The 23,111-nt window shown below is 36.4% G+C and overlaps 1 protein-coding gene across 18 annotated transcripts in view; it reads right to left on the bottom strand.

Moving 5' to 3' along the window:
- Positions 1–23,111, bottom strand: part of KDM4C (lysine demethylase 4C) — a 428,186-nt gene that overhangs the window by 176,050 nt on the left and 229,025 nt on the right. For 12 of the 18 annotated variants that reach the window (XR_006710195.1, XM_045468819.1, XM_045468815.1 and 9 more), the window contains 4 exons: positions 11,971–12,164; positions 9,000–9,277; positions 6,291–6,604; positions 4,445–4,553 (listed from right to left, as the gene is read on the bottom strand). Coding sequence is in view for 17 of the 18 variants with exons in the window: in XM_045468819.1 (XP_045324775.1) it covers positions 4,445–4,553; positions 6,291–6,604; positions 9,000–9,277; positions 11,971–12,164 (895 nt within the window). In the remaining variant the exon portion in view is untranslated. The remainder of the gene's footprint in view (positions 1–4,444; positions 4,554–6,290; positions 6,605–8,999; positions 9,278–11,970; positions 12,165–23,111) is intronic. The other 6 variants (XM_045468822.1, XM_045468829.1, XM_045468823.1 and 3 more) reach the window with 1 other exon arrangement.

The raw sequence follows: 23,111 nt of genomic DNA, 5'->3' as shown, positions 1-23,111 counted from the left end.
TATAGTTTTGCTTTCTACTAACAATAAAACATGAATATTTTACATGTCAAAAAAAATCCTAATCAGCAAAAGCATAAGGAGTTAAAAATTTTTGCATCTGGAATGACTTCAAACTGGGAAGAAAGGCAACAAATACATATACAAACTGAGGTGCTAGGTAAGCAACTATCCCAATGGGAATATCATTACTCTGGGAGCCCTCAGGTCTCCAAAGCATTGGCCATGTCTACAATGTATCAGCTTCATTTTAACTTTGAGCACATCCTAGGATTTGGCACAGTGATAAAGAAAATTCTAATACAGTCAGAATACAAAATTGGGTTAGCTGACATATATATTTCTCCAGCTAATTAAAACTGCATGTTTTCACATACATATATACTTACAGAGAATATTTCCTGGATTGAAATTTACATTTTCCTTTAATATGACAGCGTATTAAATATTAAAGTATTTGACTAATGGCCGATTTCAAAGTTACTGATCACCAGGGCTTTCCTGCTCTTGTATCCAGAGGTGATTTAAGCCACAGTGATTAACTAACCTTGGACTAGGCAGGGGAGGCAAGATGAAAGGAATGAGAGCAGGGAGACAGACACACAGACAATGAAGCACAATATAAGGTGACAAGTGGCATTCTAAAGCCAAGTAAGTATAGATATAATAGGACAGCAGAGGTAGGAAAGGAGTAAGTGGTGAGCAGAGAATGATTCCAAGAAGGAAAAGGGTATCACAGGGAAAGCAATAGTTGGGGGAAGCATGTGGAAATAAAAAGCAGTAGATTATATTCAGGAGGAAAAAAAAAGTTGTCTAAATGGAAGAGAAGGAGGCTTCATGGAGGGTAGTTGAGAGAAACAAAGTTGGAGAGCAAATCTAGTACTGGATCATGGTGGCCTTAAAGTCACTTATCCTATATCAAAGCTGGAATATTAAGGGAAATATGTGACAGCCTTTGAGCATGCATCATCACCAATCAAGGAAAAAGAAATACTGTGGCAGATTTCTAAGCTTAACTCTAGTGGGTCCATCCCCTCACTCTCAGTACTCCTGAGGTCAAGCAAGAGTATTCTTCTTAGAGCCTGCCTGGTTCACCCATGCTGCACACACACTCACCTTCCCTACAGGCACTCAGCCATGAAGTGCTGAAGTTGGAGAATAGGAATATGCCATTATATTGACAAATTACAAGAGGAGGAGAGGAACACATAAGAAATGCTTCAAAAAAAAAAAAAAAGAGACCCACCCAAGAGCTTTTCTTTCAAGTTTATATTTTAATTCAACATTTGTTTAATTACATTAATATACAGAAAAAAAATATACAATATTAATCCATGTTTCAGGATCACTTTGTGCAGCTGCCTAACTTAAGGAAAAATGTAAATGGAAAACATTTCAGCTGAAAGAAAATTACCTGGGTGGCTCAGTCAGTTAAGTGTTTGCCTCTTGATTTTAGCTCAGGTCATGATCTCATGGTTGTAAGATCAAGCCCCACTAAGATTCTCTCTCCCTCTCCCACTCATGTGTGCATGTGCACACTCAATCTCTCTCTCAAAAAAAAACATATATATATATATACATATATATATATATATATATATATATATATATAGAAAGAAAACCAGAGATTAGTAATTTCTTTTCAATTATAAATAATAAAATTCAGTATACACCTAAAATTTTTTTCCACTAGAAGGAGGAGGAGGAGGAGGACAAGGAGGAGGAGGACAAGGAGAAAGAGGAGAAAAGGATGAATTTGATACTAGTTTTTATGTAAAGATGCTATATTCTAAATGGCATTCTTTTCTTATGTATCACCTCTCTGCTCTACCACCAACAACCAGTGTTTTGCTGGTAAGCATGGAAAATCTTCCAGGAAAGAACAGGCTGAGAGTTAGGAAATCCTTGCTGATTCTATAATTATTGAATCTGCCACTAACCAGAATGGTCTCTATAGTTTTAGGTCATTTGAATATCAAAGAGCTACTTCATTGTCTTTTGAGAAGAGCAAACTTAGAAATGACTCTTATCTCTTACCTGCACATAAACTCCCAGAGGTGCTGAATCAGTATTTTTCCCCTTTACTGCTTTTCTATTAAGGAGTCAAATTCAAGCTTCAACTGAGAAATGCTCATTTACCAACAGAGGATACTGACTGCTGTTTAGAGACACAATTTCTCAGATGCTCTAACCTAGTTATACTCCTGACTCACATACACACTTACTTGTGTATGAGGAATGCAAAAGGAGCCCAGTAGTTAGGGTAGGAAATTCCTAAAAGAAGCTGGATTTGGAGTTGTGTGCTCCCAAAGAGCACTAATCCCACTGTTCATCATTTTCTAATGATGACGATGCTCATTCACTTCCAACAGTACCAGACACAGAGGCAAAAGGCAAAGATAACATTCAAGGGCCCCATGATATAAATATAGTTGACCCTCAAACAACTTAGGAGTTAGGGGGGTCAAACCCCCATGCAGTTGAAAATCCACATACAACTTTGGACTTCCCCAAAACTTAACTACTAATAGCTTACTGTTGACCAGAAGCCTCACAGATAAACAATCAACCATATTTTGTATATTATATGTATTATATACTATATTCTTACAATAAAGTATGCTAAAGAAAAGTAAACTTTATTAAGAAAATCACAGGGAAGAGAAAATACATTTATGGTACTATATTTACTGAAAAAACTATATTACTATATTTACTACATTTATGGTACTGTATTTATTGAAAAAGTTCACTCATAGGTGGACCCATGCAACTCAAATGTGATGTTCAAGGGTCAAATATAATTTACTCCAGGACACAGAATATTCCCCCCATTGTTAGTTTGGAAGCTTGTAAAAGTATTTATTCATCACTAAAATTCTCCGATTTTTTTTCTTTTCAATTCTCAAAAATCCTCAGAGGATCCTTTTAATATGTCCTTAACGTATTAAAATACAGAGTATGCTATTGCAAAAGCCACAATCACCAATGTTGCAGCAAGACATTTTAACCTTAAACCCTTGAGACAACTTTGTTAAACCAATTCGCTTATAAATTTTGTAAGCCATCCTGATTGAAATCAGAACTGCTCTCCATGTAGAAACTCTAAGCCAATTTAGATGGCCCACATCAAAATAAACGACCTGGGAAAATAAGGACATGGGGAAAAAGCAGTTTTCCTTGTATGTTAATATAGTTGATTCCCTTCCAAAAAGCTATATTAAACATAGGCGATGATGGGGAAGGATAATTAAAATTCACAAGTATTGTAAGTAACATAGTAATTACCTTATACAGAATTGTCCTTTATCTTGACACTAAGAGGAAAATGGATTGTGCTGGGTATGATAAAGTAGGAGAAGGAAGAAACAAACATGATGATATATGGAAATAAATACAACTATGTTTCATTACTTCTGTTACTAGAGACAGAATTTCACCTTTGACTGGTGTTATAGAAAATGCTACAATCATGATCTGATCCCTACACTGATCATCTTTTTTTCCCAACTAAATATGGGGTATAAAAGAAGATAGTAAGTAAAAATAAAAAAAATAAATCTGCTACAGATGTCTACTCTAATGACTGTATTTAAACTAAACAAAAAGACTGACCCCAAGTTTCACATTACTATGTTGACAGCATCTTCACAGGCATATGACCTCAACAATTTGTTCCAGTAAAGACAATACCTTGAAGGCGGGCGTTTTATAGAAAACCTTTTTAAATTGATCTTTTTAAAGATGGAAAAAATAAGGTCCCCCCTGATGCTATGAAACACTTGCAAGTAAGAAATAGCTAGTCAGTGATCTGATATTTAATTGAAGACAAAAAAAAAGGCATTTTTAGAAAAAGAGAGAAAGAGGTAAAAAGGGTAACCAGGTAAAACAAACAAGTAAATATTACATCCAGGAATAGAAATTGGTTCACATCAAGTCATGTCAGTAAAATCTATTAAGGAGAAAAGATGTTTCACCACACACCAGGCATAACTGGATACACAGGTATTGCACATAGTTTCTTACTCAAGATGATATTAATAATTTTGGATGATTCAAGTTAAAAATAAAGACAATGTAAAAAAGCAACAGCGTGGTGACTCCAAAATTTGACACTTTTAGGGAAATGATTCCCAACTTCCTCTAGAATATCCTAAGGCAAATGTCAGAAAAGATTAATTTTATCCCATCATATAAAATGGGAAGACTTTGACTAGGAACATGGCTAGACTAGTGGAGCAAGTATTTACCCTTAAAATCCAAATTCCTTTTGTCTATAAACTGTTTACTACTTATGATCTCTTTATGGTATGTATTTGCAACTTGGTCAAATTTTCTCTCTACCAAGCAATTTTTTAGACCAGTTTCTTAAAACAAACAGACAGAATGACTGCTGAATACCATACAGTATCCACAGAATAAACACTGAGAAACATCACACACTCACCTTCATCACTTGTTGCCTGCTGCTTCACCAGAGTCAATGGGGACCTTGCCGGAGGCTTACTAAGTGGATGGCGCCAACTTTTAGCAGTTTTGGTTTCTCCCTCTATTCTCTGGTCACAGAGCAAAAATAGAGGAGAAATACTCACAGTTAAAGACTTGTTTTAGATGGAAAACTATAGTTCACAACAATTTATGACCATTTAATTATAAAGAATTATTACACTTATTTACCTCCTGGAGAATTAGTCCTTTATTTTAAAAACCTTAAGCCTTTAAGTCAAAAGAAATAGGAATCCATTCTATTAGTTATTTTACCAAGAGATCAATGATCTATCCTTCCACCGCACATTAAAACACTATCTGTGGTATAGGGTAAGCTTATCAAGCTTGCAATTAACTCAGAACTTAGCAAGTTTTCAAAAGTTCTTTCAAACTAATCAAAATTTAGGATTACATATTTGTAACAATACAGAACCGTGGCATTTGGTTACCTCTACGCTAGCCACATGATTATATGGCAGGTTATTTTGCTTTCTATCCTCACTCAGATAGCATTAATGCTACAGTGAGCCTGGATACTTCCTTCCATTCAGAAATAAATCACCACTTCTCTGAGGATCAAATAAGATTTTAAGTTTGTTTTTTTTTTTTAAACAGCACATTACTGTCATCTTGAAACCACTTAAAGTTTACATAAAATTTTTCATGTGGGTCTCTCTAAACTTTACTTTCCTCCCAAAGGTATGTGCAAAAGACATATGCATCCTGACATCTTCCAGATAGAACCTACTTACAAGCTTTCTTGCCCATGCAATCCAAAAGGAAAGAAGGATGGAAGGAAAATGGATGGATGGATGGATGGATGGATGGATGGATGGATGGGAAGGAGGGAGGTGTTCAGAGAAAGACTTTGAAACTAAAGGGTTTGTATCAACAGTTGACTAGGAAAGAAATGAGTCTCAGAAATGTCCCTGTAAGCTGACGAAGCAGTGGCTGGAAGTAGAGAAACTACATTGATATCTGAAATAAAAATGAATGAAAAGAAAATGTGTGCAACATTCTAATCAAAGATGGAAGTAAAGAAAGGATGTCAAAGTAATATAAGATGAGATTTATCTGTGGTTATACCAGCTAAGAATTAATAAGAAATATTTATCAAGTCCTCACTATGTGTCACATTGTTCTAAGAGCTGAACTACAGCAGAAAAAATTACACCATGTCCCAGCTTTCAAGAAATGTGCATTATAGAGGAGAAAGGCACAGACAATAAAAAAGTAAAAAGTATATATTTATCTGGTACTATTAAGAAATATGCAGTAAAGAAAAAAAAAGGGCATGAAAAGAGATGGGAGGGAGTTATTTTTTTAGAAAGCCTTTCTGACAAGGAGACATCTGAGTAGAGTCTTGAGTGCACTGTGGGAGTTCTCTGGCCTCGGAGGAGTATTTGGGGCAGCAGGAACAGTATGCATATGGGGACATAGTCAGTGTATTCCAAGAAGAGCAGGAAGCCCAGTTATAGATGAACAGAGAGATGGACAGAGACATTGTTCAAAAAATAACTCAGTATTTCTTGGGAAGACTGACTAAAGATGACTGCTGCAAGCATGCACACAGCATTACACTTCATACTAAGAAACATCAGTAAAAACAATACAAGAACGAAAAGGGACCATATTGCTTAGAAGGTCTGCCTGACACCACGGTGTGAGAAAAGAACACGACACAGCTAGATTTCCACCCTAAAGCAAGATTTCAATGCACATCATGCTGCTTTCAGAAACTACTCCACTACACAATAAATATAGAAGAAAAAAAAAAAAAAGAAGAAGAAGACATTGCCACATACACCAAGGACAGCGAGGCCATTTCTCTCTCCCCTGGGGATCACTGGGATCTCCCCAGGTTCGAGGCCACTCCTGCGGGTCTCCACATCACTCTCATCTCCCTCTATCAACACACTGTTACTCTCTGCCACTGAGAAGCATGACTCAGGTAACTTTGGCCATGGAAGCTTGGGTGGGTCTGATTCCTTGGATGTCACATGGCCACCAGATATGGAATCATCAGCTTCACTGGGATTTGAAGGTAGAATTACACCATAGGCTTGGTCATCCTTAATTTTTACTTCTTCTGGTATAGATGTGCTTAAGCAACTATTTCCTGAGGAGTGAAACAAAAGAATATTAGTAAATTTTACATTGCATTATTACTATATAGTAATTCTCACCTAAATTTCTGTCTTTCAACTCCCCTCTAAAGTCTCACAGATATGAGTGGGAAATGTCACTAAAGCACCATGGAGCCTTCATAGTTGTCAAGGTGAGATCTTGGAGTTTGGCAAAAGAATATACTTACAGACAAAATAAGAGATTAAAAAGGGGTTATGCTGCAGACCAATGTCAAAAGTAAGTGCAATAATGATACTTATCCAAAGCAATAGCAACTTGAAATCTTTCTAAAAATAGGAAATATGATGCTAAGAGCTGCTTGCTACTAATGAAACATTCCAGCTCAGAGGATGTATGGAAAGAATACATGCAAGGCTGTGCAGATCCAAATAAGAAGTATGTCCTACACTAGGTCCTGTATCACACACTGATGGCATGTAAAGGGGAAAGGACATTATGAGCAAGTCTCTTCCACTGCCATCTCTACTTACCCCTCTCTCTCCCTTATAAATATTCATAAGCATCATTTCACATATCACATACTAGCTTTGATGCTTAATCCAGCCACGTTTTGTACTTAAGTGTTCTGCCAGATCTCAAAACCTGGAGGTCAAAATACAAGGAACCATGTAGCAACAGAACTAATAAACCTGGGTGCCCTTGGCCTAAACCACCCAGGGACCGATCAAGTACTTAATTAAATCCAGTGTGATTAAAGACTATGGTAAGGGACAATAAAAAAAATCCATATGTATAGCATAACTGTGTTCTCTGCACTGCTTGCTATTCCTTTCCCCACCTTTTTCACCTTGCAATCTTCTATCCATTCATCACAAATTAATTCAGATATAACCTAGTCCAAGAAACCTTGCCAGGCCAGCCTCTAATCTGTTTGGAGTCTTTCCTTGGTATATCAGCAACACTCTAGGACTTCTTTGTTGTGGTGCTTACCACACTGGATTGTAATTATATGGTTGTCTACCTCTCCAATAAAGTATGAACTCACTACAAGAAAGTCTATGATTTAACCTGTTTAAATACATATATTAAAGGGCAAAGGTAATGAAAATGGAGAAGCAGAAGAGAATCAAATTTGGACGATGATAAGGACTTTTTCTTTTACTCTAAGTGGAATAAGAGTATGAAGAAAGAAGGGACAAGACCTCACCTACATTTTTTTAAAGGATCACTATGAGTGCCATATGGAGAAGTAACTAGCATAGATAACTAGGAAGCAATTTCTGCAATGGTCCAGTTAAGAATAACAGTACCACAGGGTTCCTGGGCATCTCAGTCAGCTGAGTGTCTGACTCTTGATTTCGGCTCAGGTCATGATCCCAGGGTCATGGGATTGAGCTACACATCAGGCTCTGCACTGACAGCACAGAGCCGGCTTAGGATTCTCTGTATCTCTTTCAAAAATAAAAATTTAAAAATTTAAAGAGATAATGGTACTTTGAACAAGGAGGAAGCAGGAGTGGGTAACTAGATTTGGGGGAGTCTCACAATTGAAAGACAGAATGGATGAGAAGTATGAGAAATTACCGATAAGCTCAATTAGTGGGGTGCCTAAGTGGCTCAGTCGGTTAAGTGTCTGACTTTGGCTCAGGTCATGATCTCACAGCTCGTGAGTTCGAGCACTGTGTTGGGCTCTGTGCTGACAGCCTGCTTCAGATTCTGTGTCTCCCCCTCTCTCTGCCCCTCTCCTACTTGTGCTCTGTCTCTCTCCTTCTCCCTCTCTCTCTCTCAAAAATAAATAAACATTAAAAAATAATAATAGTAATAAAAAATAAGCTCAATTAGTAAAAGGATAAAAACTCAAACAAATATCAAATAGATACAGCAATTTCAGAGAAATACACTATAAAGGGGAAAAAAGCAAAGCAGTTGAGAGGTATAGATGATAACTTTAGTACAGAGAAACAGCCAGGGGGCTTATAGCTACTATTTCACAAAACTAAATGACTTTCGTTATTATTTTTTAAAAACTTATTCTTTATTTTCTTCTTAAAATTAAGTTGAAAGCTAAGAATCTGCAAAGAATTATCTATAATTGGTTTTTACCATTCCATATGATTTAAGAGAAGCTTTCCAAAAATGTATTCTATATTGTAAACTGAGTTGCACCCCCACAAAAAATTTTCATTTTAGAATCTTTTTTTTATTACACCAAATAGGCACTCTGCCTCAGAACTCCATCACACATAGCAGTAATGTTCCTGACTTTTACAACATCATTTGGCCTCCTCATTATTACTCCATAGCTTTAGATGCTCTACTGGTTAAGCTATGTGGAAAAGTAAGATACCAATCCTAGAGCACAGATTTAAGGCACCAGATCAACCACCTCAACACTTACACATGAACATAATTAGCCAGTTTCTCACCTGAGAGTTTGACATTATCTGATGAATTCTGATCTGGCTGCTTCCTGCTAGCAGAAGCCTCTTCTTCTAAAGGAGATTCTGTGTTCCCCATCTTCACTGCTTCTTCTGATTTTTCACTGACCTTGAGGTCTTCTGGGTCTTGGTCAGGGGTGAGGCCCTCCACCCTATCGACTGCAGGTGACACTTCTTCATCCTCCTCATTCTTAAGCCTCTTAGAGTAAGAACCAGTGCACTGGAAACTATTAACAAGAGACACTGTGGTCAGAGCAGAATGTTTGCAGTGGACAGGATAAAACACATACCAATACAAACATTATTATCACTTATTGAAAGAAGTGAAAAAACTAATAGCTATTTCATCATTATGCAAAAATAATCTTCACAATTAGTAGATTAGATTTGAAATTGAAATCTTAGTTTTAATAACAATTTACTAAAAATGAAAATTAAAACAATTGTAAATAATTGATTATTAAATATTATTGGGAAAATGTCATGGCTAACATTTTATAACAATACTAAAAGAAGTCTGAAAATAAAAATAAAGTGAAAAATGATGACATGGGGAAAATAAATCAATGAAGAAAGCAAAAGGAAAAGAGGCGATCTCTATAACCTGGTGTTAAAATCTGAATAGATTATTTACATTCTAGGGTGAACACATCCCTGATTTTTGCATAATTCTGAAGTATGCATGAAAATCATTAAAAGTAAATGCCAAATCATCATTAGCTAAAGGAATTAAGACAGGAGACAGGCTAACTATATGTATTTAACATCTTATATCTAACTCTTGTTTTCAGAGCGGATGCCATTTTAATTGTCTTATTCTCAGTATTTTCCAGAAAGTCACTTGATGTCTTTGTTGTAGATACCTTTTGTATAAGACACATTTCTGAGGCACTTGAGTGGCTCAGTCAGTTAAGCATCTGACTCTTGATTTTGGATCAGGTCATTATCTCACAGTTCCAGGATATTAAGCCCCAAGTTGGACTCCATGCTGGGCACGGAGCCTGTTTAAGATTCTCTCTCTCTCCCTCTGCCCTTCCCCTGCTCACAGGGCATGCACACATGGGCTCTCTCTCATAAAAAAGACACATTTCCAACACTATCATTTAAGAATAATTACAACTAAAATCTAAGCAACATGTATTTCCATGTCCAAACACACACACACACACACCACAACACTATGCACTACAGAAGTCAGAGTGGGCAAGGTTCTGAGATAGAGGGAGTAGCCAAGGATAACCAACATAAATTAGCTTTGACTTCTACTTCTAATGGTACTGGTATTATCATCATCACTATCATTTTTATTGAAAACCCATGCATAGGCAACGTGGGAAATTGTCACATCACGAATGGCATAGTACTTGTAAAATAACATGGTTGATCTCTCTTTGAGATTTCAATAAATCATTCCCTGTTTTAAATTTCCTGGAAAGCAGAAAAGTCTAGGATCAAGCCATAAGGCTGTGCATAATCAATGACCCCCTCTAAACATGAGGCTTTCTAACTGAGTGAGCAAAGTCCATTGATTATTTTAACCTATGAAAAGGCATTTCAAATCTGTCCAATGTCATAGATCTATGTTCTCTGTCAACCCAAAAAGTCCACTATAGTTAGTCACTAGAAGACCAGATCATTCACCTAAAGTATTGTGTTTTCTGTTCATTAAAGAACAATTCTCAAGATGTTCTATTGGTGTTTTTTCTGAACTCAGATTGACTATTGCCTCCTCCCACAGGTAGGCTTTTTGGCAATGACTCTCTATATCAGTATTTCCCAAACATTTTTTAGTACAACCAGCCAATTATAAGTTATATATTTTAGATAATGATACAACACACACGTACACACATGTTCACACATCATGAATTAATACTTACCCTTACCGCAGGGAAGGACTATGATACTTTTTATTCTACTTTACTTCCTAATTTAAAAATGTTGTTCCTAACCTACTAAATAAATTTGAAAACCAACAGTTTGAAAATCACTGCTGTAAACTGCAGGGTAAAATAAGAACACCTGAGTTTTACTTTTGCTACTAATTCTGCACCTCAGGTATATCTCTTATAAAATGCAGAAGTGTGACTCCACGTTCTTAAGTTTCTTCCACCCACTACAATTCTAAAATAGCAGAAAATAAATGTCAGAGTAATAAAATAAATACCAGAAGTGTGGTCAAAGATTTGAAATTACATTGTTATTTAGTTAATGGGGAAAAAAAAGCTACAAATTAGCTACAGGTCCAAAAACAAGGGATTAAATACATGCAGGCACTAAATATTATGCTGAACCAAATCATTTAATTATATGAAAAAAAACACACAAAACTGGTAATCAAAGGGTTAACAGAGCATGGCCCCAATTTTGGAAAAGTATGTAATATTATATAATAAATACATATGTAAAGGATATCTACCAAATGTTAAAACTTGTTATCTCTGGATTATGATGTTATGGGTGATTTGGGATTCCTTCACTATTCTTTTTCTTATTTTACAAATATTCCCCAATGCCCAAATATTACTTTTACAATCTGAAAGAAAAATAATGAGTAATATTGGAGAACAAAAGTTTAACATAAACCAAGAAAATATAAGAGCCTGAAAATAAAAGTTGCCTGAGGACCTGAGCAACATAACACACACCCTATTCAATGGATTTTAAAATAGCAAGATGCCCACCTAAAAGAAATGGCCCTGGCCATCCAGGACTGTTCTATATGCCATGTATAGCATGTCAGGAATATTCACAAACACATTATACCCCCCACTTCCTATATTCTACTTATTACACAGCTTACGAATTATACTTTCCCTCAAATTTTCAGTAAGATATTAAGTAAATTTATGATGAATAAACAGGAAAAAGCAAATACATAGTTTCTGAGAACATCACATTCAATGACCCATTTTTATTGAGTAGGTATAAGTGGAATGGGGTGGGAAGAAATCATTACCTCCTGGATGCTTTTCTTACTTTCCTCCTCCTCTGCAGCCATGCTTTTACTTCAGGTGTGGATTCTGGAGTAGGCCTTGTATGGTCAATGGTGTATATATCCTTTCCTTGCTTCCAAAGCTGATATCTGTCTGGCTGAAATTTCCTCACAAAAATATCCATTGAAATTTTCACCATGTCTTTCCTGCAGGTGCACTGAAACACAACAGGGATCAAATGCTTTAAACATTTTACTGGCTACATAAAGTCACACCGAGTCATACTTTGTACCATACATGAATACTCACTACCTACTTGAGGGTAATGTTTTACATTTTTTAACATTCAGTGAATGATAAATTCAATTTTTTCTGAATGGAGGTGACAACCTCTACATTCACATTTACAAATGAAAAAATAAGATGAGAGAATGCAGTACAGAGTTCATCAGGAACTGTGTATCAAGAACAACTAAAAGGAATGAGCACACTTTTGAAAGCATGCCTGCAACAGAACAATTACCCTCTCATCATAAGTATGTATCAATATACTGAATGCTGGAAGGTCTATAAAGTTGAAAACCTAGGTTCCAATGAATAAAAGTAGCCAATTAATGTTTGATTAGAAAAATTCAACCAATGAACTGAGATAAATTTTCTCTGATATATACTTTAATCACATTTATGCTTGTTAATAAATATACTCTCACAAATTAACCAATAATTAGAGCAAAAAAATGACTTCTCTTCTATGTCCTATCCATAAGACACTCATCGCCATCTCTTTAAATATATAACTAAGAAAAACGAATAGTGTTAAGGGCAGAAATTCAAAGAAAATATTATTTTAAATCTACCAGAACTTTGATTATTGTGAATACATAGTCAGAAGTTCTATCTTATAAAACAAGTTTCTTATAAAGACTTCAAAAGGTTAAACTGTGTCTAGGCCAAGATGCCATGTAACATGGCAGATATCATTCAAATGGTGGTACAGAAGTAGTCTCAAAGATGTAACTAACAGGCCCTGACAATCCCTGGCAAACATGGCAAGAGCCTGGTTGATTCAACAGCCTTGAAACAATAAGTCTCTCAATATGTTGGTGATAAAATCATCATCTCCATCCAAATTAACTTCAAAGCCTTAATTTTCCAGCCTGTACTAGCCACCCCTAGAGTCCAAATCTTGACAGATACAATGCTTTGAAAGTTCAGGAAACACCCTACAGTCAACCTGCCTAAAATAACTTCTTCAGCTGTAAACAAATATTCTGTAATCAATGATACCATGATTCTTCCATTCTCCTACATTCACAGTCAGCATTTCCTAATCCCTCCCTTCTCCTCTACTGTCATCACCCTGTCATCATCTGCTATTAGACCTTCCTTTTAAATGTCTCCTGAGTAAAGTCCTTATCCAGACTCCTTCCATCTTTACTTGCAGACAATACACCCTAGCAAACAAAACTAATTCATTTCTCTGCCTGCAGTAGCTCCTAGCACCAATTCACTCTTACAGCTACCACTTTAATCCCCCTCACATATCTTGTAATCTTTCATTTCTGAGTTCAACTGTAATCTAACTTCCTCTACTGTTAGAATAAAGTCTAGACTCCTAAGTCTGGCATTCAAGGGATGCAAGATTTGACTCTGCCAGGGAGATTTCCAAGTTTCTCTCCCATTGCAAATCAACATAAATACTCCTCTTCAACGCAAGGAATTGAAGAGAGCCCAAATGCACCAGACGTTTCCTTCACTCAGTACCTCTGTTCCTACCACAATGCCTTCCTGCTCACTGTTCTGCTATCTGCACTCCCCTCCACACACAAAAAAAAAACTCATCCTAAACACTGTAAGTTGTACCAATTATTCCTCTGAATGCAGTAATGTTTAACTACAACTCTGTTTTATATTATTAGTTAGGAATAGAGAAAGTTCTACAACATTTTGCTATAATTATCTTGGGTTAGAAATATGGAAAATGGAAATCCTGAGAAATTTTAGGATATTTTGGTTTAAAATGCAATCTTTTCACTAAAGGTAGAAATAGAAGTTCAGACTCATCAGCAGAAACTTTCTTATTTTCTTCAAATGTTACTAATACTTGCTTCATGAAGAAAAATAAGGGAGCAAACAATATAGATACTATTCAGTTACGTTAGAAAAGGAGAATTCTGTTTAAATTCATTTTAATTTCCCATACCCCTCTCCCAGAAGTCCTAGATTTTGCAAACATGCAACAAGATCTACCCCTCAGTTGATTGCTCAACTCACTCCAAAGACAACAGGTAAGTGTTATTTCCAAATTTAAATATTTAGAAATAAACAGGCAAAAAAATACCCAAAATTATGCAAGGAATAATGTCACAGTCAAAAATAGTAAAATTCAGCAGGACAGAGAAATCTATTCTTGTTACTAGTGACAAATAGTAACACTCATCTAAACCCCAATGAAAATTAAATGAGATCATTTAAGAGAACGTAATACATACCTTTATTAGTAGGAAAGAATAACATTAGCAGTCCCATTTAGAAATAAAGAAACTTGCACATTACATATTGGTACAAAGAGCAATAATCAGTAATAGATAATACTTTTCAAACAAACTATTTGTGATATCAAGTCAAAGTACTAATAAGAATAGCTATTCTTGTTGCTTCTTTTAAGAGTATACACATATTGGGGCACCTGGATGGCTCAGTCAGTTAAGCATCTGACTCGGCTCAGGTCATGATCTCACAGTTTGTGAGTTCAAGCCCCGCATCGGGCTCTGTACTGACAGCTCGGAGCCTGGAGCCTGCTTTGGATTCTGTGTCTCCCTCTCTCTCTGCCCCTCCCCTGCTCATGATATGTCTCATGCGCTCTCTCTCTCTTAAAAATAAATATTTAAATACATATGTTTAAATATATAAGCATAAGTATATAAATATATAATTTATATAATTTATATTTTATAAATATAATTTATATAAATATAATTTATATTTTATAAATATAATTTATATAAATATAATTTATTTTATAAATATAATTTATATAAATATAATTTATTTTATAAATATAATTTATATAAATATAATTTATATTTTATAAATATAATTTATATAAATAATTTTTATTTATATTTTATAAATATAATTTATATAAATAATTTTTATTTATATTTTATAAATATAAATTATATAATTTATATAATTTATATTTACAAAATATAAATTCTACATTCACAGATTTATAATTTATAAATATATAAATTATATTTATAAAATATAAATTATATAAATATAAATACATACACACACACACACACGGGTTAAAAATGCAAAGTCCAAATTTAGAGAGAATTGTCAGAAGTTTGTATGCACTGAATTCTTCCATATTTCAGTACCCTAAGACTTATTACAGAGTCATGACTATTTGTTCCTATCTCCCAAAAAGTCAAATTCATGTTAGCATTTATACTAAAAACAACAATCTAACTTAAAGATGAAAACACTTTAAAATTCAACAACTTTCTAAGACAGAAAATATTAATTTAGTTGTTTGAATCTTAGAATTGGAAGTTTCACATAACCACAATAAATGATAAAATACTTAACGCACCCAAACTGAGGTATTCCTTTAACATATTTTCTTCATGACACACAGGATGGCTAATTAATTATGAAAAAAATACTTTCATGTGCAAATGTCTGACAAGGAAGGCTTTGAAGGTAGGAAAAAATGTGTGAAATGATTCTGCTTTTCAGTCTATTTATAAAAATTAAATGCTAATTAGGAAGGAACTAAGGAAAGAATGCCTTAAAATAAGAAAAGCCTAGTAGCAACTTGATATGGTTGTTATGATTATGAGGGTGTTAAAGGTTGAATTGTGACCCCCTCAAATAGTATGCTGAAGTGCTCACCCCAAGTATATCAGAACGTGATCCCATTTGGAAACAGGGTTATGGCAGAAGTAATGACTTAAGATCATACTGGAGTAGGATAGGCCTTTAATCCAATAGGACTGGTATCACTATGAGAAGAGACACAGCACACAGGCAAAAAGGCCATGTGAAGATGAAGGCACAGACTGGAGTAATATATCTACAAGGCAAAGACCACCAAGGATTAACTTCCACCACCAGGAAGCGGCAAGGAAGGATCTCAGGGGGAGGACAGACCTTCTGGCACCTTGATTTTGGACTTCCAACATCCATAACTGTAAGACAACACATTTTTGTTGTTTTAAGCCATCCAGTTTATGGTGCTTTGTTACAGCAGTCCTCAGAAACAATACAGCCTTAGAAAAGTAATAACAAAGTTTTGGTACTGGCAAGCATTACTGCTGAACGAATGCCTAAAAAAATGTGGAAGTGGCTTTGGAGAAGAAAAGGGTAAAGAAACTTTGTCAACATAAACAATACATATATAGTCATGAACAGAATGTTGCTAGACATATAAACTTTGTTAAAGTTGCTTTCGGCAAGGTATCAGATAGAAACGAAGAACACAGGGGCACCTGGGTGGCTCAGTCAGTTGAGCGTCCGACTTCAACTCAGGTCATGATCTCATGGTTTGTGGGTTCAAGCCCTGGGTCGGGCTCTGTGCTGACAGCTCAGAGCCTAGAGCCTGCTTCGGATTTGATGTCTCCTCTCTCTGCGCCTCCCCCACTTGTGCTCTGTATCTCAAAAATAAATAAATGTGAAAAAAAGAAAAGAAAAAGAAACGAGGAACACAGTATTGGACGCTGGAGGAAAGGCGATCTCTTGATCTCTGTTATGCAGTGGCAGAAATGTGTTCTTCTGTTGGGCGGCAGGTAAAGCTTGTAAGTGATGAGCTTGAATATGTAGCTGAGGATGTTACCAAGGAAAGCATGAAAGGTGGATCTTGTTTTTTTGCTGTTTATTGTAAGATTGAAGAGGGAAGAAACAAAATGATGAAGGAACTTCTAAGCAAAAACAAACATGTCAGCCTATCCACCTAAGTGTGCTCTAGAGACCAGGCCAATGGTTTGTTAGGACAAACATCTGCTAAGGAGATTCAGCATGTGAATTACAGATCAACTCAACCATCTCAGAAGAAGCCTGGACTAGAGATGTCGTTACCCTGGAAAGAAGTGTGGAGGACCTTTCTGTCTGATGGCTTGCGCAGCCATGAACTGCACAGAGAGCCAACACAGTTTTTGAGATTTTTATACCAGCAAAAATGTTGCTACCCTGGATTGAAAGGAACAGAGACAGAATGAAATGAAAGAAGAATCACTCCAAGGGAAAAGTCAGAGTAAAGAAGATTGAGCCAATAGGATCTGCTCAGGCTGTTATAGTAGCCTTCACAAACTAATATACTGGGGATTCAGAAAGATGCTGTCATGTTTTATGTAAGATACATTAATTGAGGGATTAAACCAACAAGAAAACACATGCATATTAAAGTTTTCTAAATAACAAAAATGCAACAAAAATTGCTATCAACAGTATAAAAAATAATATACAAATTATTCCTTTAAATATGTTAAATTATTCCTTTAAAATTCTATTTGGGTTTATAGTACCTTGGAAGATGAGAAAAAGAAGAAAATGATATCAATTTGTTGAACTACAAGATCACACTATGATGCAGCATAGTATGGTACTTAAAAATCTGGATTCAAACCCCACCATCATTAGCTGTGTAACCTTAATCAACTTATTGAACCTCTCTGTGCCTCAGTTTTCTCATCTGAAAAACTGGGCATAAAAATTTTCACTAACCCAAGGGGCTGATAAAAAGACTAAACTTTTCGTACTTGTAAGGGGTGCTTGATTGCAGGTCGGTGAGATCATGAAGTTCCCATGCCAGAGACTAGGGAGCTGTGTGAAGCCATTTCCACCTTTCCCACACACGTGCCTGTGCACCACAATGATCCACCCCAATAAGCTCAGCAGCGCTGCCTAGTGGAGGACAGAGCCGTTACACCAAACCCGTCCAACTGTGCCCTCTAAGCATATCCCCTAGAAAACCAGCACAGGTCACTCCACCTGCTTAAACTTTTCATACTTGTAAAACAGTTACTCAGACTGCAATAAATGTTCTATCAGTGCCTTTAAAAAAAAAAAAAATAGGATAGGGGCACCTGGATGGCTCAGTCGGTTAAGCATCCTACTTCAGCTCAGGTCATGATCTCGCAGTTCATGAATTCAAATCCCACATCGGGCTCTCTGGTGACAGCTTAGAGCCTGGAGCCTGCTTTGGATTCTCTGTCTCCCTCTATCTCTGCTTTTACCCTGTCACACTCTCTTTCTTTCTCAAAAAAAATTTTTAATAGGATAAACCTTACAAAAATAGCCTAATATTGGTCTGACCACAAGAAAATAGGGGTTCCTGGTATTATTAAATCTGACCTTACTGGGAAAGCTGAATCAATTGAGGAAGTAAGCATCAGGTTACCATGTCTAACAAATAGCCCTAGGAGTCAATAAGAACTGTGTAGTGGTTTTGAAGAATCAAGAGCAATCATGGACTTCTGGTTTACTGAGAGATACTATAAGAAAAATGAGTCCTTCTCATGGGTGGAACCAGTGCTGTGCACATCCAGCTCCTGGTTGGGACATATGTTGCAGTCATCTAAACTCCTTGCCTTCCATTTTCAAATAATCATTAAAACTGAAGGCCCAGAAGTCCGGCATTTATGAGGGGAAATGCCATGACATAAACTTATCCTGCAAGATGCCAAAAGTAGGAAACTGTAAGGTGGGATTAGATGGGGGTGGGGGTTGAATTCATGTGACTTCTCCCCTATAACCAAAATGAAGGGGAGAGTTTTTCTCAATATAAGATCTCAGCATTTGCAACTATATGAACAGAACTAGAGGGTATTATGCTAAGCGAAATTAGTCAGAAAAAGACAAATATCATATGAATTCACTCATATAAGGAATTTAAGATTCAAAACAGATGAACATAAAGGAAGGGAAGCAAAAATAATATAAAAACAGGGAGGAGGACAAAACTTGAGACTCTTAAAGATAGAAAACAAACAGAGGGTAGCTTGAGAGGTTGTGGTAGGGGGGATGAACTAAATGGGTAAGGGGCATTAAGGAATCTATTCCTGAAATCATTATTGCACTATATGCTAACTTGGATGTAAATTTAAAACTTAATTAATTTAAAAAAAACAGCTCGCTATTAGCTGCCTCCATGTATGTAGTTTTGAGAGACATAAGATAATATCCACTTGAATCTCAGGATTATAAAGAGTAACTTCCCATAAAAAAAGGGAAATGTCCTCTTCTTTCTCACATACAATATTCCAATGAATGTTAACTACAGAATATACAGAACAGAAAGAATATACAGAACAGATAGAAAATTTTAAATTTAAAGAGAATTACTCTCTTTCCCAGAAATTATTAATTTTCCTTGGGCTGCCTCTGAGGCTCAGGCGGTTACACATCTGACTTTATTTCAGCTCAGGTCATGATCTCATGGTTCATGAGATCAAGTCCTGAATCGAGCTCTGTGCTAACAGTGAGGAGCCCAATTGGGATATATTCTCTGTCTCTCTCTCTCTCTCTCTCTCTCTCTCTCTCTCTCACTGCTCCTTCCTCACTTGTGTGTGGGAGCTCTCTCTCTCAAAATAACTAAATAAGCATAAAAAAGAAATTATTAATTTCCCAACAATTATGAAAAGGGCCCAATACATAGGATGAAACAGATTTACTGATTTAGGACAATCAAAGAGTGGGGAGGAGGCAATAATAGCAACTCTTGTCTCAAAGATTTAGAATTGTCAAAATAAAGCACATATTGTCATTTTCTGCTGACACCAGAGTTGTTAGTGTGTCTAAACCTAAGAACACTGTCCTTTGTAATAAGAATACTAACATGTGAGGGAGCTATTTCTGTGGAGAGAGGACTGAGAAAGGTAAAGGTAGAGAGTGTGGCACACCACAATCATGAAAGAAAAGCACTCCCCCCAAAAGTAGCTGGAGAGAAAGATAGAGAAAGAGTGAAAACACAGGGAATGAACAAGAAATCTGTTCCCCAAGACCACTGATGGGAAGAAAGAGAGGGTTTCAATATCACAAGTATGCTATAAACAGTGTAGCACAGAGTCTGAAGTTTTGGAGTTCAGTGCCTGGAGGTGCTCTGGTGAGGAAGAAGGGTGAATCCCCAGGACCAGGCAGTGGGGTCTAAGAGGTCCATGTGCCACATGGGGAGAAGTGGTTCCCCTGCTTGGAGTACATTTGGTAGAGGCCCTAAGGCCTCCCTACAGAAAAAGGTCCCAGGCAACCCTGGAGAGCAGCCATGTTTGCGGGTACTGGGACAAAGATAGCAGAGTGCAGTGAAGCCTGGCACTGTGTGTTGTGGTTTGCCATAATCTCTGAACCTCTCCCACTGCCCAATCCACGAATGTTTTCTGGAGTAAGCCAGCACCTGCCATTGCTCAGCAAGACCCAAGACCCGCTCCCAGAGAGTCGGTGTGGGTCCAAGCCACAGGGGTCTACAAGGCGAAGGGTTGTGAAACACAACCCCATCTGAGATAAAACTCTGGAGGGAGGAGCTGCCTTGCAGGTGGACAGCTTGAACATGGACAGGGTAGAGGGGGGAGTAGACAGAAGCCCAAGACAAAGGAGGGGTGCTTGATTGACAATCAGTGAGAGAGTCAAATTCCTGTGCCACAGACTAGGGACCTGGATGAAGCCATTTCCACCTCTCCCATGCATGATCCAAGATAATAAGCAGAGCCACCTAGTAGAGAACAGAGCCATTACACCAAGCCCCACCCCAACTGCGCTCTCCAAGCACATCCCCTTTGAAGACCAGCACAAGTCACTCCACCTGCTTACTGTACAAGACTTTAGAGTGCTTCATAATTTCAGTTCTAGGAGAAACTGGATATAACTTTATTCGGGACTCACTCTGTTTGCTAATTTTTTTTTCATTCCTTCTTTTGTGCTTAAATTGTTTTCTTTTCCTTTCTTCCTTTTCTTTCTCATTCTTGGATACAGAAAGAGAAAAATTTACTTTTACTTTTTACTTATTTTTTTATTTTTTAATTTTTTTATTCTATTTCATTTTCCTTATTTCATTTTATTCTATTTTATTACATAAAATTTTTTGAATTTTTAAAAAAAATTTTACCTTTTTTCTATTCTTTCCCTTTTTTCTCTAGTGTATCAAGCTTCTTTCAACAAACAGACCAAAACACACCTAGAAGTTAGATTCCTTTATTTGCTTTTTTGTTTTGTTTTTAATTCTTATTTTTTACTTTATTATTTTTTTTCTTCCTCCAAAATGACAAAATGAAGGAATTCACCCCAAGAAACAACAGGAAAAATAACAGCCAGGGGATTAATCAATACAGATATAAGCAAGATGTCTAAACTAGAAGTTAGAACCACAATAATAAGAATACTAGCTGAAAAGGAAAAGAGCATAGAATCCCTTTCTGTGGAGATAAAGAAATAAAATCTAGTCAGGATAAAGTTAAAAATGCTATAATCGAGATGCAATCTGAAATATATGCCACGACAGCCAGAAAGATGAAGCAGAACAGTAAATCAGCGATTTAAAGATAAAATTATGGAGAATAACGAGCAGGAAAAAAAGGGGAGGGGGGAACAAAGGCAAAAGATAACAATACTTTTAGAGAACTCAGTGACTTATTCAAAAGGAATAACATCCAAATCATAAGAGATGATGATATAAAGGGGCAAAAGACTGATGTGAGCAAATTATACCAGAAAACTTTCCTAAACTGGGGAAGGACAGACATCAAAATTCATGGAGCACAGAGAACTCCCATTATATTCAACAAAAAGCAACCATCAGCAAGGCATATCATAGTCAAATTCACAAAATACACAGACAAGGAAAGAATTATGAAAGCAGCAAGGGAAAAAATGTCTTTAACCTGTAAGGGAAAACGGATCAGGTTCGCAGCAGACCTATCCACAGAAACTTGGCAGGCCAGAAAAGAATGGCAGGATATATTCAACATGCTGAATCAGAAAAATATGAAGACAAGAATTATTTATCCAACACGCCTTCATTTAAAATAGAATAGATAATGAGTTTCCCAAATAAAAACTAATGGAGTTTGTGACCACTTAACCAGCCCTGCAAGGAATTTGAAGGGGAACGCTTCGAGTGGAGAAAAGACAAAACAAAACAAAAAACACCAAAAGCAACAATGAGTAGAAAGGACCAGAGAACATCAGAAACACCAATTCAACAGGCAACACAATGACATTAATTCATATCTTTCAGTACTCACGCTAAATGTCAACAGACAAAATGTTCCAATCAAAAGACACAGGGTATCAGAATATATAAAAATACAAAACAAATCTATATGTTGCTTACAAGACTCACTTTAGACCTAAAGACACATGCAGATTGAAAGTAAGGGGATAGAGGGGCACCTGGGTGGCTCAGTTGGTTAGCCATCTGACTTCAGCCCAGGTCATGATCTCACAACTGTGAGTTCAAGCCCCACATCAGGCTTTGAGCTGACAGCTCAGAGCCTGGAGCCTGCTTTGAATTCTCTCTCTCTCTCTCTCTCTCTCTCTCTCTCTCTCTCTCTCTCTCTGCCCCTTCTGTGCTCATGCTCTGTCTCTCCCAAAAATAAACATAAGAAAGAAAGAAAGAAAGAAAGAAAGAAAGAAAGAAAGAAAGAAAGAAAGAAAAAGGAAGGAAGGAAGGAAGGAAGGAAGGAAGGAAGGAAGGAAGAAAGAAAGAAAGAAAGAAAGAAAGAAAGAAAGAAAGAAAGAAAGAAAGAAAAAGAAAGGGGAGAGAGAACAATTTATCATGTTAATGGTCGTCAAAAGAAAGCTGGTGTAGCCATACTTATACCAGACAATCTAGATTTTAAAATAAAGACTGTAACAAGACATGAAGAAGGGCATTATATCATAACTAAGGGGTCTTTCCACCAGGAAGATCAATAATTGCAAATATTTATGCCCCCAACATGAAGGCACCCAAATACATATATAGATTAATCACAAACATGAAGAAACTCATTGATAACAATACGATAATAGGAGGGGACTTCAACATCCACTAAAAGCAATGGACAGATTATCTAAGCAAAAAATCAATAAGAAAAAAATGGCTCCAAATGACACAGCGGACCAGATGGACTTAACAGATCTATTCAGAACATTTCATTGAAAAGCAGCAGAATACACATTCTTT

This window comes from Leopardus geoffroyi, chromosome D4, assembly GCF_018350155.1.
Source record: "Leopardus geoffroyi isolate Oge1 chromosome D4, O.geoffroyi_Oge1_pat1.0, whole genome shotgun sequence".
In the NCBI taxonomy this organism is placed as follows: Eukaryota; Metazoa; Chordata; class Mammalia; order Carnivora; family Felidae; genus Leopardus; species Leopardus geoffroyi.
Note: the sequence above shows the minus strand (reverse complement) of the source record. Positions and strands in the feature narration are given on the sequence as shown.